The following is an 18,650-nucleotide window of genomic DNA, read 5'->3' on the forward strand; positions in this document are numbered from 1 at the left end:
AAATCTGGGGTTTCCATAGTGGTCCAGATATAGAGCGTGTCTATCTTAAATTTTTAAAACAAATTTTGGGTGTACGACAACAGACTACGAATATTGCTGTTTATGGGGAATTTGGAAAAATGCCTTTATCTATCATTCGTAAAATAAGAATTATAAAATTTTGGGCTAGAATAATGAAAACCCCTGGTACTCTTTTGTACAAAATGTTGTACTTAACAAATGATCGTGGAAACATTGTTAATTCTTGGTCATTAAATGTTAAGAGATTACTATGTGAACTTGGATTCCAGTTTCTATGGGATAGTAATTCAGTAAGCAATTCACAAATAGATAACGTTATACAACGAATAAAAGATCAATATGTGCAACAATGGTTTGCTGACTTAAGAATTTCTAGAAAACTTGAAACTTATAGAGAATTTAAAACAGAGTTTAATACTGAAAAATATTTGAACTACGTTACAAATATTAAACAAAGAAATGCATTGTCAAGATTTAGATGTTCTGCACATAGATTAGCTATTGAAGAAGGTCGATTTAGAAATATAGATAGAAACCTTAGACTTTGTTCAAAATGCAATATGCAAGTTGTTGAGTCAGAGTACCATTTTTTATTGATATGTCCGTATTACTCTGAACTGAGAACTTTGTATTTACCTAGATACTATTATACTTGGCCAAATTTGAATAAGTTTAGAAATATAATGAAATCTTCCAAGAAAAGTATTCTGGTTAAATTAGCCAGATTTATCTATCTTGCAATGGTTAAGAGAGATTCCGCAAATTGAGATCTTTGATAGTTATATTTTGTAAACTTCTAATTCTTGTTTTATCACTGTATGTTTGTTCTCATACCATACATATGTCATACTTTTCTATATGTGTGTTTGTATTTATGTTAGTATTAAACCGCCAAATATGTGACTTGGCGATGGACATGTATATGTTTAAGCTAATAAACTTTTTGACTTTGACTTGACTTTGGCTAATAATAACTTTGTTAATCGCTTTCCCGGTGTTTAAATATTTAGAATAATTATGGTTTCTGAACTGTTATTTAAAACACTGTCATGACGTCACTCCTTTGTATTCGCAGTACTGTTATTTTAATATTGAACTGCTTTGATTTGGACTCAGTACTGTCTTTCCACGTGGAGTTCAATATTTGTTTAATATTGAACAGTTTATTTGATACTGGACTGCACGAGGAAAGTGATTAATATACATATTCAATTTACTCGTGTAGTCCAATATTTAGCAATTGTTGGATTGCATACAAATTCTTTACTGTAACCCATTGAAAGCAATCTATATTATAACACAGTACTGCAAATAAATAAGAAAATTAATATCAAAACACATTTTAATGTATAGATGTATAATCAATATGGAAGTATTCGAAACATCTTTAAAATAACATAATGCATTTTTTTGCATGCGTCGACGCAGACTTAATCCCTAAAAGACACCTTCCCTGAAAAGTATTATTTAGGTTTCAAGTTTTAAGAATTGTGCAAGAATTTGGTCCCTGTGTGCATAAAAAAACGGTTTTATTTGACCAATGATGATAGTTCTGAGGGGTTGTAGTACATTCCTGGATTTCGCGACGAGGGAGGGACTACTGGTCATACAGTCCCAAGTCCAATATATTAAATAAAGTAGTTATCTCCTGCTTGCATTAACTTTGAAAAGTAAAAAATAAATAACTACGGTTCTACAGTTAATTGATAACGAATCAACTGTAATAATTAGTCTTACATTTAAAAACATTTTTAACAGTATTTCATTCATTCACAAAAATAATAGTAATAATTTACGAAAGTTGAGTGGATATTTGCATCCTCATACAAAGACCATTTTTGTTAGGTCACAGTCCACAATCCCGAGTTTATCCGTATGTGGTATAAAAACTAAAGTAATACTTTCATAGCATTCATACTCCTTTCAAACGCCTGCAAATTGTAACTTTTTATGAGTATTGGAAGGAATTGTAAGCATTAACCATAAGATTTATATACGGTTATGTTCAGATTTCATGTTTATTTGAGTATAACATTCAATGAAAATGTGGAAAAGGTGAAACAAATAGGTGGGTTTTTCATGGAATGTCAGGCAAATTTCTAGCAACACCATTCCAAATGATAAATGTTTTATAATTTAAATTACTCTTCTAATTTCATCCACACAAGTTGTTGTAATACTTTAAATGTCCCATCGAAAACCTTTGCGATATCATGTACAAACACGTTTTCCTTTAGTGAGGACATTAAAATAAATTGATATTGGACCTGCATTGCCTAACAAACATATTTTAAGTCTTTAATGCCTGAAACAGAAACCTCTTAAATTATGCGTTAATGATATAGATAATGATAATGAAATAGAGGAAAAAAAAACAACTGAGCTCAAAATCCGATTTCTAAAAGATGTTCATTTCTATGAATTACAGTTCATTTTTATCTTGACGTATAACAGATGTTTCCTTTGACTTAAAAACTTAAAGTAGCACTAAGAACTAATCTTTGGTAAAATAATGTCCCAATAAATCGCGAAGACGTTGACTCCTTTTTGGCTCCCCATGTCCGGTGTTTGTAGGTGTTTGTATCCATGAGCTGTCTCAGTTGACTACAAAAATCAGCGTCTTGGCGGTTAAGGCACAACCATAGGACGAAAGATCTCTGCGCTGGGAAGTCACATCCAGGCGAGTATAGACAAGTAAACCTCGGGTATAGGACTTCCGGCTCGTGACATCACCAGGTAAAAAGCCGTCTGGTGGGAGAAGCTAAAATATAGAATATATGGTAAGCATATAGCAAATACAAATAAGGGCATAAAACTGCTCCTTTGGGTACAACATACCTCCGTAGACTCCCATAAATAATATGTGCTACTTATACAAAATATGTGTGCTACTAAGTTCATACGTCACGTGATTACAATACGTCACTTATTACTTCCATTATTTCTCAAATTACTTACTTACTAGTCTAAAGTTAAAGTATGATAAAAATATGAAAAGATTATGATGACAAATTATAGATAAGATGATGATAAACTGCAGCTATTATTTACAACCACAAATTAACAAAATGCAAAGCAAATCAAACGTAACACAATAGCTGGAATGAATGTAATATCAACTACCATACAACACAACGGACATTTGATAGATATGCAATATACTAGCACACGATAATTTTAAATTGTAATTACACATTAAATACACGGTACTTTACTTGTTAACACATACATTTATACATTACAATGAAATGCAGTACCGGCGTTCCATAATTTACAACGAAAAGATTGACATATACGATTTATGACAAAGAAACTTTCTAATTATCATAAAAAACTATGTAAAGATCAAATAAGTTAATGCCCGGGGGAAAGTGTGACATTTTCTATGGTGAAATTTGTCAACAAACAGACGATTTTTTTTGAAAAAGTCAAAACCCACAGAATTTCACAAGGTAAACTATGCTGAGAAGGCTACTGTTGGAACAATCTCCACTATCCATATATATGCGTCAAAGTATGGGAAAAATATCTAGAAACATAAGAAAATCAAAGAAATCAATTTCAGGACTGTAAGATGCATGACTGTATTATCATGCATAGAATTTAACATAGATAGGTTACTTTTCCTTTGCACTGATATAACATGGATAGGATTAGGATTAAAAAACGGTGTTCACTCAACAATTTCACTATATAAACAGATTGTTTCCCTTGCTTAAAGAAGGCTTAGGGTAAGTCTCAACTTGTCAGAAATTCTCATCCGGCAATAATAACACAAGAAAGTAATAGTTATCAAAACCAGTTTGAAAATAGAAATATATTCTTACATATCATTTTGTTCTGGAGACATCCATGTTAATTTTAACAAAGTATCATATAAAAATTATAATTTCACAGAAGTACTGGAATAGAAACCTCTTTACATTTCCTAATTTCCCAAAACGTGCCTGAAGTAAATATCAAATGTAAAAAATAAATACAGCGTTTGCAAACGATTTCTTTACTACAGTATGTCAGAAAATCAGAATCAAAAGTCCTTATTGTTTTTCTAGTTCTGAGGAATAGTGGCAGGGCCTATCAGGAGGGAAATGGGAATCATGAAAAGATACTACCTAACCTATGTGCTCGTCATTACGTCTCAACGCTAACAGACCTATAAATTAAGAAAAACTTAACTTTGTCTAAGGACCATTTGGGTCTATTATGTGTGACTGATCTGCTGACTGTCAAAATGTTTGGGTTTGTATAACTATTTTCTGTTACAAAAATAAATAAAATATCAGAGAACTTATAAAACATGGTGAACCGTTTTCGGCTTTAACGTCTTGTTGAGCGAATAGATACATGTATTTAAATATTGCCTGTTTTGGAGTATTCCGCAGAAACTCACACATTCAATGACCAAAACGTAATAGAAACCGATGGATTCGATACAAACATTACGATTTTGTGTGTACCGCACAATGAAGTACATTGCAAAACTGTATTAGAGTTAGGATAGTCACAGTGACTCAAAGCATTAATCAATTGATATATGCAATGTGTTTATAAACTTATATAGTAGCAGTGATTAATCTTCCTTACTAGGATTTTATAAAACTCCAATCTTAAATGACTACGTAGCCTGTATAAGAAATCAGTGGTTGTAATACAATATTCGAGAAAGAAAGAAACTATTCAAAACCAATGATACAATTATCTAAAACAGCACCAAATCCGTTCTTAAATGTAGAAATCTTCGTTAAATGTAGAATTTTACTATAATACAGTATCAAACAAACTCATACATTATCAAGGCACTTAGCAATTATCAACACACACACAAATGTTGATACAAGTTAAATATAATTGTTCCCTAAGAAATGTTGGCACAGGCTCTGCTATTATGTAAGATATTATGAACATACTGATACAATTTTATCAGTGAGGATTGATAATTTGTTATCAGGACCAAGTATTTATTCATCTGTTCACATTTTTCAAATTGGCACAGACATTTACTATGTTGTTGCTTAGGTTTTGTAACGTTGTTTTATTTTGGTTTTACCTAAGTTGTCAGTGTCGGTACACGGTAACGTATGCATTAACTTTCATAAAACGTTATGTTATTTTTTGCGGATACACTATTGAAGGCAACGTAAAAATATCATTTGCGTTTCAGTTGTTGATATACTTCGAATTAATAAAACAGTTTTTCCAGAAATATCAAATATATTTTATTTCATTTGAATTTAGCCGTTGAAAATGGACATGAACTAGCAGGCATATTTTAAAAGACATCTCTATGACAATATTCAAATATTTATAACAAAAACAGAGGTTGTTGAAAAGCATATGAGCCGTGCCATGAGAAAACCAACATAGTGGGTGTGCGACCAGCATGGATCCAAACCAGCCTGAGCATCCGCGCAGTCTGGTCAGGATCCATGCTGTTCGCTAACAGTTTCTCCAATTCCAATAGGCTTTAAAAGCGAACAGCATGGAGCCTGACCAGACTGCGCGGATGCGCAGGCTGGTCTGGATCCATGCTGGTCGCACACCCACTATGTTGGTTTTCCCATGGCAAGGCTCATATAGTCCTGTAGAACTGCATGTGTTTTCAAATGCAGTTTTTGTTAATCTGTTGTATTATATGTTAGAATGCTTTGACAAAATTATCATAGACTGAATTAAACATTTCAAAAAGTAATGATGTAAATATGAAAATTTTGCTTTCAAAATGTCGTCGGTCTAATTATTACAGACAAGATTTAAACGTCAAGGAAGAAGAAAACAAATCATTTTGTCCCGGCAAAAACACATTATTTGCTTTATTGTAGAATTATGAGGCTTAAGGTGGATTTCGCCTAAGTTGATATTAAAGGGTTCCGTTTCAACATTTTGTTTTATATGAAATTCAGCATATTCCTCATTTAATGCGTATTTAACATTTTTGATATTTTTGTAACTTTTTTATTTACAAGCCTTCAAAAACGCCTATTGATGTCCATTTTCTATGAACCTTGATTTCACGTTGGTCAGACTGTTTTCTTCACTCAACAAGTATCGATTTGCTTATTACTCATGTTTCCATGTTAAAATATCTTTAAACGTGGTGTACAATTTGTGAAGATCATTTTAACGTTTAAATAAAGTTTCCTTCAATCTTTTCTTATGTAAAACCCAAACGATAGAATTTGACAATAAAATAATGATGAAAATTTTATTTTCTTCCGATAGAAGGAATAGAATTACGGGGTCACCGAATTCATTTCTAGTAAAATAACATTACGCTACACCTACCCCCAAATCACAAGGTGGACAGGCGCAATTGAGTATTTTTTCCTACACATCCTCTTTTTTAGAAAAACTGTACTCAGTCTAATGGATTTTTCTTAGTATAATCAAATTAAAATACCTTTTAAAACTGTGTTACCTTGGGAGAAATTATTTCAGTGTAAAACTCAGATTTTAATGTTTAGATATTTTACAGGTGCCTGCATAAAATTACATCACAGGTCGCTAATTTCCGTGACGTATAAGGTATGCATTCAAATGAAGAATGAGAAATATTCATTTCAACATAACAAATAACGTGGGAAATGAATGTAATTTGCCGAAGTTATTAAACCATCAGAAAAGTTGAAAAAAATGCATTATCATGTTCGAATAAACATTATTGATTTATAAAACTTTATTACAAATTTTCACATATTGTAGAGTAGTTAGGCACTCTGATTTGGTTTGTTGTACGGAGGCTGTTGCTCTGAAGAGGTTAATTTATTTAACAACTTTGCTAGATAGAAACATAATCCTTTGCAAAGAGGTTTTAGTTCTCCAGCGATGTGTGATAAGAAAGGATATACTTGTATGCATAGACACATAATAGAAACATATTCCATATCCATTACTTTTTCCTAACATTAGAAACCTATGAAATATCAAAAATACAAGTAAATACTCTAATAAATCTCGAGCTGTTGAATGTTAAACATGTTTAATTCTGTGTTGCCATTATCTATATGGACGACTAAACAGTCGTAACTTTGTACGGAGGACCTTCGGCTCAAACTTGCAACCCCTAGTTTCGTATTAACGAGATATAAGGATTTGTGCGGATACATGTATATATGTGTAATATTTCGTTTTTTATTTTAATTTCAATAAGGATCAGAGGTGTCAAAATTTAGTATGTAACAATTTTCAAACAATATAGCAGTACACTTTTCGGAAGTTTAGAAGGATATGGTCACACGTATACGTAACTTTAGGATAGTATTGAAAGCGAAACCTCTCATGTTTACGGAACTGATAGAAGTTTTTAATTCTTTCAAATAGCGCCTGTGGCATGAAATTTCAAAACAATTAAAAATTAACTCTGGCCTGTTAAACCAAATTCGGCCGTCAAAATATGTGAACAGTTTGCATGGAGTGGATAATAACCGGGCAAGCCCATGGCAACTACACTTATGGTCAAAGTTTACTAGACTGGAGTAAGAAACGAAATAAGAAACATGTTTGACCTGCGTGCGTGCGTGAATGCGTGCGTCCATGTATATGTGCGTGCTTGCGTGGATAATATCAAGAAAAAACAAGCTAGAAGCAACATTTACTCCCGTGGAGGGGGCGACTAAGTCAAGGGTCATACGTCTGAAATATTTATCGGTAAATTTCTTTAAAGACCATTAGTATAACATATCACTGATGTTAAAATATTAAGAAAGTAGGTCAGTAGGTCACTTTTATGGTCGCTGAAAGTCAGTTTTGAAATCGGTGTGCAAAACTGTACATGCCATCCAAATTTCAAGGCTGGATAATAAAAAAACAGGGAAGCAGGTCAGTAGGTCAAGGTCACAGTTAGGTGACCCCAATCACTTGGGGTCATCAGGTAAATATAATTAAACAGTCTAGGAAATATGATCTAATTTTTGAAATATTTTTTCCAATATAACTCATATAACAAGTGATCCCGGGGCAGGGCCTCTTTTCACAATGCTACATACCAAAACTCAAAGGCCTAGGCCTTAACTTTCAGACAAAAAGATTTTTAAAGAATTTTCTATATAAGTCCATGTAAAACTTGGGACCCCCAGGGTAGGGTACATCAAGAAGAAATATATGCAAGAATCATTATTTAATATTTTCTATTTGAATTCCGTTGAAGTTGGATTTAAAAGAAAATATGCATGGTGATTTTTTTCTTGCATTAATTAAGTTTTTACAGAAACATAGAAGTTTTGAGAGGAATTACATTTATGTAATGTCGATCTATTTGATCCTTACAAGTATCAAACACCTTTTATTTTTTTAAACCTACCAATAGTTCTATGTCTCGTGTTTTATATGAATCTCCAGCTCATTTCATGAAAGAATATATGCAAGAATCATTATTTAATATTTTCTATTTGAATTCCGTTGAAGTTGGATTTAAAAGAAAATATGCATGGTGATTTTTTTCTTGCATTAATTAAGTTTTTAAAGAAACATAGAAGTTTTGAGAGGAATTACATTTATGTAATGTCGATCTATTTGATCCTTACAAGTGTCAAACACCTTTTATTTTTTTAAACCTACCAATAATTCTATGTCTCGTGTTTTATATGAATCTTCAGCTCATTTCATGAAAGAATATTTAAAGTAAACGTAATTTAATCTAACTTTGATGTTTTCAACTTACTCTGACACTGTGTATTGACTTATCCGAATTTGTTTCGTCCGAAATACCCTGCTGTTTCAGGTATGACTTTTCCCAATTTTCGCTAAAAGCAGTTGCAATTTTTCAAGTTTTGCAGGTAGTTTTTATTGATCCTCTCACTGGACATGGTTAGGTAAAGACGAGGCGATTTCGAGCTCTGATAAAGTTTTGGTATTTTTACTACATGTATTTCTTGAGCATTATTTGTGAAATTTGGTAGTGAAACTGAACAATCTTGTCTGTTGGACTTGGTTTGGCAGAAATGGCAAAAGAATTAAATACTACTGTTGGGGAACGATTCATTTCGGATGAAAATTTGTATCGACGTGGCAGTAATGGTGCTAATGGCGGCGTGTTTGTAGACGCGGACGGATTTACAGAGGTCACAAATAGATAACGAAGGTGTAGATCAACAGGTGGGACTTTTGGCACTAAGATAAATCATGACAGTATTACAAAGGTGATGAGTTGTGTTTATGATTTAAACTCTAGGGTTCAAAAAGCAGAACAAAACATTGACCACATTAACCATCTGACCGAATCAAATTCAAGTCGTATAAAAACACTCGAATATAAAAGGACTGACGCCGAGGCACGAGACCGCAGAAACAACCTGATCTTTAGAGGTATACCGGAGGTTTATCTAAACGAAAACTGTGAACATTTAATCATTGACTTTTTGAAAACGCACCTAGGTATTGATTCTTCAGGCTTGTTCTTCGTCCAAAGAGCCCATCGACTTGGTGCTCCGCCAAAAAGCGGTCGTAACAACCAAATTACTTGTCAAGGGCCAAGGCTATCGTTGCTTGTTTCCGGGACTATAAAGATGTCGACGTTATTTTGTCACAAGCCTTTAAATTACAAGGTAAACCATCATACGGAATAAACCGTGACTACCCGAAAGAAATAGTGGACGCTCGGTCGAGATTATGGCCTGAATACAAAAACAAAAAAAGCTTAAATAAGAAGGGAACTGTGTTCAACGGATTTCCTGCAAAATTGATAGTGAAAAAGAAGATTGTTACGGATGAATTTCTGGACTGGAAAGCTGTCATGGCAATGAGCCGACCAACAACCTCCTACAGGTCGGACGCGAAAAACAGACATCTGAACCGTATCGTTGAATCCGAAAATTACCTCTATATGAACTCTGATAAATCAAGCGAGAACGAGATCAGTTCTGATGATTCCGATAGTGAATCGGCTACGAGCGATCGTATGGACGCATAAAGTCAAGCAATAAGGCAGCTGGAGACCAAGCAGCGGGATATGACGCATCGACCGCCCGAATCGAATCCACCGATCGGTCAAGGAGCATCCGAAGGTCCTGTGGACCTACAAGTGTCTGTTGATGCTGAACATTAGGAATTCAGGGGGATATCCCAGAGTAGGAACAATATGAACATACAAAGCAGCAGTGTAGAACAATCTTTGAGAACCGGAACATTAAATGTGTGTGGCCTCAAACGTAGAGCTAACTTTCCAGATTTCGTCGAGTTGATTAGTAAATATGACTTATTTTTTGTTACAGAAACAAAATTAGGTCCCACTGATGTTATCTCTGTCCCAAATTACGATTTCATATGTAAACCGAGAAAGAAAAAATACATAAGGAAATCAGGTGGAATAGGCGCATTTGTTAAAAGCAGTCTCAGTAATTTTGTTGAAGTTCTCGAAACCGAGTCTGAATACGTACTTTGGCTTAAACTTTCTAAAGCATGTACCATACTTGAACATGATGTTGTTTTTGGTATAACATATGTACCCCCATTAAAATCACGTTTCTATGATAACGATGAGTTAGAATTGTTGGAAACAGAGATAGCATCAATGAGAAGTGAAAATGACTATATATACATTTCTGGCGATTTCAATGCACACACTGCCGAACTATGTGATTATACGTCTTGTGACGATTTTCTGTCAGATATTTTTGATATGGATGATGATCTTATTAGTTTTATTGACCAAAACAGTTCATTAGAAACTAACGGCATTAAGCTGAAAAGAAAGTCTGATGACAAAAACAAAAAATAATAATCATGGCTATAGACTTATTGAAATATGTAAAAATAATAATTTCATTATTGTAAATGGTAGGTTTGGCAAAGATGTTCCAGGCAGAATGACTTTCAAAACTATATCGGTACTAGATTATTGTATTGCAACTGTACAAGCTTTTAAATTACTGAATAGTTTTGAAATAATTAGTTTACATCAATTGTACTCGGATGGTCACGCGGTTTTGAACTGCAATATTGTAACGAAATGCAACAAATTAGAAAATAATCAAGTTCAGGCTATAAACAGACTAAATTGGAACCCAACCAAAGTTGTGGAAATTGCAGATAAAATAGATGTCACAAACATACAAAAAATGCTTAATGATTACAGCAACGGGCAAAATATTGATAGTTTGCACTTAAACATGATTTCAGATACACTTTCTTGTATTTTTCTTAAAAGTGCAGAAACAACCTTTGAATCACGTAGACAATTTGATATAAATAAGCGAGGTAAAAAGAAGCCTTGGTTCGGTATAAATTGCAAGAAAGCTGGAAAGATATATAATAAAGCTCGAAAGAAGTTGCAAAATATCCGTCTGAATATAATGATATAGCTTTAAAAAATGCATGCCAATTTTATAAAGATACTATGAATAGATATCAAAATTTATACAACAAGCAAAATGAGTAAAAAGGAAAAAAGTTCGTGAAATGCACAGCAAAAGACCAAAAGATTACTGGCGTTACTTAAATAATTAAGAATAAGAAACAAGTTGACCCTCCTGATCTACAGGATTTGTGTAATTACTTCAAGGATATAAACAATATTGATGAATACAATGATGACGATGATTATGATTTAATAAACGTTGTTGATAGGGATGATAGTTGCCTTAATATTCCAATTACAATAGTAGAAATTGAAAAAGCTATTAAGGGTTTGAAAAATAACAAGGCACCTGGGATTGATGGGATATTAAATGAGTATATTAAATGCACTATAATTTTAAAACATCTTGTACAAAAGTTTATTCGGTATAATAAAACAAATACTATATGGCAGCGTATGTGACACTGGTATTGTCAACCTCGAAACAGAATGTCACCACACGGCATTCGCCTCGGTTGACATTCTGCCCTCGGGTTGACAAATTCAATTTCACGCACGCTGCTGTATGATATTTATATACGAGTGTCGACATCTATCTCGACAGTATGACATTATATTTTGTGCGCAAGACATTTTAGTTCAATCGCACAACATCCCATCATGAGAGCATGACATTTTAACTCCAGCACTCGACATTATATTATTGTATGATATATGCGTTATAGAAAGGCCTTGCCACCGAGGGATCACACTCGAATATGTTGATAGACAACCAATGGCAAACTGATTGATATGCAAGAAGTGTAAACTGCACCGATCGTGAAAACGCCCGTGCCTTTGCACAAATGAGACTTTAATCTGTCCATGAAGTATTCCTGTGTACCAGTGATGTTGTGGAAAACGAATGTTTTCTTGCCAAGTGATCATGGGTTCTAATTCTGTGTTGAAATTTTAGTAAATGTCATAAGGCGACTATCCAGCTGAAGATCATGTGTTGTCCTCATTGCACTATTTCAAATACCGAGCAGGGTGCCTTGATATTTTGCATATCTTTAGTTTCTTGGCATTACCTCCTAGTATCACATTATCATTCTACATTCCAAATTGATCCCTTAGTCATCTACACTCACCCCACAAATCAATTTCTGTTTCCCTTAAAATTACTTCTTTACTATATTTTAGATTCCTGTATCATTATTAATAATAACAATATTATCATTATTCATTCATTCCTTTCCCCACCTTTACCCCATCCCTACCACACGCCTCAAATGCACGACATTACCATCCCGTATCATTTAAGTGGAAACTTTAACATCTCCCTGTCACAAACACTCTCCCTATTTCAAAATAATTTCACCTTTTTCTTGCGTGACCCTCTATCAAAACAGCAAACTATAAAGGCAAGGTGAGCAAGGTCCTCGTCTTTCAATATGTACAAGGAAGTAAAATTTAGATAATTATACATGTTAAGACTGCTGTCTTCAAAAAGTATACATGTAATAGAATGTATAACTTCCATTGGGCTTAAAGCTAATACCACATTATTTTACAATTGAAGATCCAAGCCTATTACATAATTGATTATAAATACATGTCTTAGTTTTCAGTAGGCATTGTCGACATTAAAAGTTCATATTACGATATATATCTGTGTACAAATTCTTGCAACATTTAATGTCAAAAGTGCAACTTCTAGTGGCAGATGATTTTGCGGCAAAACGTTTGCTAACGGTGGATGCAACATTTAATTTCATTCTTGCGCTGTTTAACTGTACTTGCGACACTTAACGCTAGTGCGAAAGTAAATAGTGCTAAAGTAAGTTAGCGTATGTTTTGGGCCGTATGTTAAATGCAGGATACGTCAGTTCCTCAGTGAAAAATCATATAGATGTGGGACCGCTGCTTTGTGGAAAATACATATTTCTATTCTATATATTGACGTAAAATACACATGTTCTGATACTTGTAAAAATAAATATGGTCATTATATGACCTTCACATTCGTTATATAGCACATTCTAACAGGCCCCGATTTATTTCCATACTAAACAAAGAAGACTGAAACTGTTTATTATTATTCAAAAACACATACAGATCGTACGTCAGAATCATTACGCCAAGCGTAACGTCATAACGGTGCACTGTTAAAGAAAATCACATGGAGCATGCAAATATTTAGAGAATATCTTGAAAAATGTAGACAGAAATCTTTAATAACTTGCTAAACTCAAACGTATAATATCTCAAATTTCTCGCCATGTGTGGCTGCGTTTCTTTAGTGAAGCGCCGTTGAACGTGTTTATCATGATGATGATGATAATAACGATGATGATGATGATGATGATGATAATAATAATAATGATGATAATAATAATAATAACTTGGTCATGCCTAAAAACCAACTTAAATACTAATGATTCCCAGCAGAACGTGTAGGACATAGCTCGATTTGTAAACTAGACGTTTCCCTTGCCATTCATAAACAACAATTTAAGAGCTCTATCTCTCCGCAAAAAAAGTCTCTGTGTTTAAGTACTGTCATTTAATAATAATTTCATATAAATACAACTAAAATTGCACCGATGCACTTAAAATTCGCTTGCCTGACACGTTAAACTTCCGAACAAATGCTAGCAAAATGCTCATTTAGTAACATAGCATATGTTGCACAAAACTATCTGATACAATTTTTTTCTTTTCGTTATTATAAATTGATGTATTCACAATTATTTCCAGAAAGCTTAAGTACCTCAATGTTCGCAATTAAATTTAGATAAAGATTGACAGAAAACTTTAAAGCGCTAAACCTTTCTATTCGGATTTCTTTTCTTTTCTTGCGCGGCTTAGATTTTCCAAGCCTAAAAAAATCCTCGAGTCACATATAACATCAAAGATTAAGATACTGTGATAATAATTAATATCGTATTTCATATTAAACGAAAGAAGCTTACTTTTTATATATGTAATTCGAGAAATATATGTATTGTTCTAAACAGAAAAAATATATGTCATATGATCAACGATATATGATATTACAACTACATTTCATCAATTTTTATCATTAAAACAAGGAAGTAAAAAACTACTTCTTGCCACTGAAAATCAATCAGCATTTATCCCAATAATGGTGAAACAACCTATGTAGCAAGATTCTGTGCTTGCTGATTTAAATGTGCCAACACAAGAAATCTAAAATCTTCTCTGTTCCTGTCAGTATTGTATTTCATAATCACTAAAATTATCAAACTTCCTTCAAAATATTTGAGAAAATAAATTAATTGCCATGGCAAAATCTAGCCATGGCAAACTTACCATGGTAAAATTTTGCCATGGCAAAGTTGCCATGGCAGAACCTGAAAAAACTGAGTTACCGATATGAAACAACATATTTCTACCAATCAATACATTCGTTTGGAAATAGTTAAAATCACTTTTTAAGAAAAATGAAACAAATTTGCCATGGCAATTTTGCCAAGGCAAAATCATGAATTTTCTTGCCATGGCAACACATTTTGCCATGGCAAAAGACCGACTTGCCATGGCAAAACCGCTTTTGCCATGGCAAATGTAATTTTCTCGTACTGATTAACAAAAAACTAGTAATGATATCATATCAAAACATACTAACTTTAAAATAGGTGGGTTAATGTATTTAAGGCAATTTTCATTTTTGTAAAGCGCGTATAAATATGGGCTGAATTTGCCAAATACCGGCGTGGCAAAAAGAAACCGGCGGCTATTGATTGTTAAAATGTTACCTATCTATGAAAAACTGTTTAATTTAGTCCTAGATAATGGTATAATTCCATCCAAATGGACAGAGGGAATAATCAAACCTATATATAGAAATAAGGGTGATTCACAAGACCCTGGAAACTATAGGCCGATAACTCTTGTAAGTTGCGTGGGAAAACTTTTCACGTCAATTTTGAACAACCGTCTAAATGATTTATTAAAGTAAACAACATATTATTGGAAAATCAAGCTGGGTTTCGAAAGAATTATTCAACAACAGACCATATATTTGTTTCAAACTCACTGATAGAGATATGAAGAAGCCAGAAAAAATGTTGTCCTGTTCTTATGTGGATTTTACAAAAGCCTTTGATAACATCTGGAGAGCTGGTCTTTGGCGTAAACTCACGAATAACAATATAAAAGGCAAATTCCTCCAAGTGGTGTTGAAAATTATCTTTTGAAATTAAACAAGTCACTTTCTACTTATCTACTAAGATACAGAACAGGTAATCATTTTTTGCCAGTTGAAGTTGGAAGATGGGAAGGAATTGACATGTCAGATCGCAAGTGTTTTCTATGTGATAAGAATGATACCGGTGACGAAATGCATTACCTTCTTATATGTCCTATTTTCAAGGAACAACGATCAAAATATATTCAGACGTACTTTTATAGGTACCCAAACATTATCAAATTCCGATAACTTCTCAACGAAACTTCGCCGCTCAAATTAAGAAAACTGTGTCTCTTTATCAAGATTATTTTAGATTTTTTCAAGCCTCATTATTAAGTTACTATAAGACCATATAAATCATCTTAAATAATTTTTTGTGCTAACAAATAAAATGTGGTTTGCAAAAAAAAAAATGTCGTACACGGAAACGAAAGTACAATTTGATAGTTGGCGGTAAAATTAGTCGATTGTTTGAAACACTGTCCGTGACGACGTTCCGCGACTATAACATATCGATTTCATCTCCGGGCATGATCATAACAGGTAATTATCGGCTGGTTATGTTTACAGGTGATAAAATGTGTACATGAAAATTTATATATTGAAATTTTATAGACGGGCGCTAAGATATTTAAGCCGGGCGCAGCGCCCGGCAGAAAGGGACTAGGGAGGATCCTGGTAATGCAACATACCAAATATCAAAAGCCTAGGCCTTGTCGTTTCAGACAAGAATATTTTAAAAGTTTCTCCCTATATAAGTCTATGTGGACCTCTTTTCAACCCAGGGTAATAATTTAAACAATCTTGGTAGAGGACCACGTGGCAATGCTAAATACCAAATATCAAAGGCCTATGCCTGTGTTTTAAGACAGGACGATTTTTCAAGTTTTTTCCTATTTGACAGGGAGCCACCCAAGGATTATTTCTGTGAAGTTTGGTGTAAATCTGCCTAGTGGTTTTCAAGAAGATTTTTTTTCTAGAAAATGTTGAAGGACGCACGACGCACGACGGACATTGAGCGGTCACAAAAGCTCACCATAAGCCTTTGGCTCAGATGAGCTAAAAAGTAGAAAACACAATTATTATCATATAGAAAACAATATATTCAAAGCTAATTTCAAAAAGAGTATGATCAGTATTTTAAGGCCATTGACGTTTTATACTTTCTGCATTGAAATCATTTCACACTGAAGTCGCGTTTTATACAGTTGTAATCACATCTTTTGAAAAAGAAACATTTTCTCACGTATCATGATTCGTTTCACATCTATGTCGAGCCTCTGATGAATAAGACTTTAAAATACTAAGATTTGAAAAGAGATATATAAGGTAAAAAGCTTATATTAAATCGTCTTGTAATTTAGGGGTAGGGATAACGTAAGATGGTATTACGAGAAAAATTATTCGGTGACCCCGTAGTTTTGTCCTCCAATCGATTTTTCATCATTATGTTAGTTTTTTGTCAAATTCTATTGTTTGGGCTTTACATGAGATAGATAAATGGAAGTTTTTTATTCAAAACTCAACGTCATAATTCTCGCTCTGATGTCCCTTTAACGTAAATATCGACGGTATCTGCTTGTAGCAGTGAGCACAATACCCAACTTTATAGTGCTGCCTCACTGAAATATCACGCCGTAGACACGTGACATGCCTCAAGCGAGGAAGCTACGATTATCATTTCTACAACATTGGTGTGACGTGGCCAGGGATCGAACCCACGGCCTCCCGCATTCGAAGCGGGCGTTCTACCACTAGGCTACCGAGGCGGTTGAATAAAGCGAATCGTAAGTATGTGTATGTAAAACAGATTTCCTTGCGATGGTCAACTAGTACATCTTACATTTGCTTTTGTAAATGAAAAATGAGATAATTTTAGCACCACTTAACACCGTTCTAAAAATACCAAAATAGCTTGTGCTAATTGACTGGATTGTCTTATTTCATTGAAATATGTATAGTCATCATCATATTGTTCATGTCAGTAACGTGATTACTAAAACACGCCATAACATCCTTCAAGTTGTTCGAAAAGTTAAATAGTGTATGCAATTTAAGGTAGTTCTGCACGTCTGATAAACCAGATGACTTAGTAATGGTTTAATGTCACTTCTCAGGATAACGCAGAATAAAGCCTTGACTCAGTTTCATTTTGTGAATGAATGGCAACCCGTGAGTGGCAAAGTTACTTTCTAAAGTATAATATTAAAACGTTTCTGTGAAATAACTCCAGATACTCTCTTAAAATTAGTGTGCAAGGTGCGAATTTCTTTCATCTTGCCGGACAAATATATCAAAGAGAAGCACACGGACACATACATTTTATTTCACCATATTCTATATGTTCATTTAGTACTGAGAGAAGTCTCATTAAAATCTATACTGTAGAACAATTTCTTCGCAAAATATTATCAAAATTGTAATTTTCCCATAGACGCCCATTATGAAGTCCAAATTGTTCAAATCAGTCTTGCAAAAAAATCACACGATCCTATTTTTTATTTGCCGAATTTCCCAAGTATATTCTGAAGCTTTGAAAAATAAGGGTTTAATCAAATTCTAGATTATAGAACAAAATATTATTCGAACGTGCAGAAACTACCTATAAACCGAGATAACTGAGCTGGATAAACAAGAACAAGATATCACTTTAACATCAACCATATGTTCAATGATATGGCTCCTTGACTTTTCTGTTAATTCATGCCAATAGCATCTAAAACAATCAAGATGCTAATTACCCAAATGAGTGATCTATGTTAACTAATTGTTTCCTTGAATAACGAATAATTGCAAAAAATTGAATTAGAAGTATGCAGAACTTCGTTCATTTTTGCTGGATTATAGGGTACCTTGTATATACCAATGGTTTGTTTTAAAAACATCCTAGTTTCAAATATATCTTATCGAAGGAATATGTTGACGTGCGTTATTCGGTTGTAAAATACAAAAACAGCTCTGTTTCCAGCATTTTTTATATTTGTCATAAAACTAGATCAGGTTGTTTTGCATATCACGGCTTGTAGACACTGGCGCAAGCTCTTTGCGAATTAGTCAATCCAAAAAAAAGGTACAGGTAGATTTCCAAGAAGCACAGAGCATTCTTAACACAGCCAGAGAGCCATGCATCACAAACTAGTCTCG

General features: G+C 33.6%; 1 protein-coding gene across 1 annotated transcript in view; it reads left to right on the forward strand.

Annotated features, from left to right (window-relative positions):
* Positions 1 to 9,925, forward strand: part of LOC128559285 (neuropeptide receptor npr-1-like) — a 148,828-nt gene extending 138,903 nt beyond the window's left edge. The window contains 1 exon segment of the mRNA XM_053550567.1: positions 9,546 to 9,925. Coding sequence (XP_053406542.1) covers positions 9,546 to 9,925 — 380 coding nt within the window.
* Positions 9,926 to 18,650: the final 8,725 nt, after the last annotated feature.

The sequence above is a fragment of the Mercenaria mercenaria genome, chromosome 9 (assembly GCF_021730395.1).
Source record: "Mercenaria mercenaria strain notata chromosome 9, MADL_Memer_1, whole genome shotgun sequence".
NCBI classification, from domain to species: domain Eukaryota; kingdom Metazoa; phylum Mollusca; class Bivalvia; order Venerida; family Veneridae; genus Mercenaria; species Mercenaria mercenaria.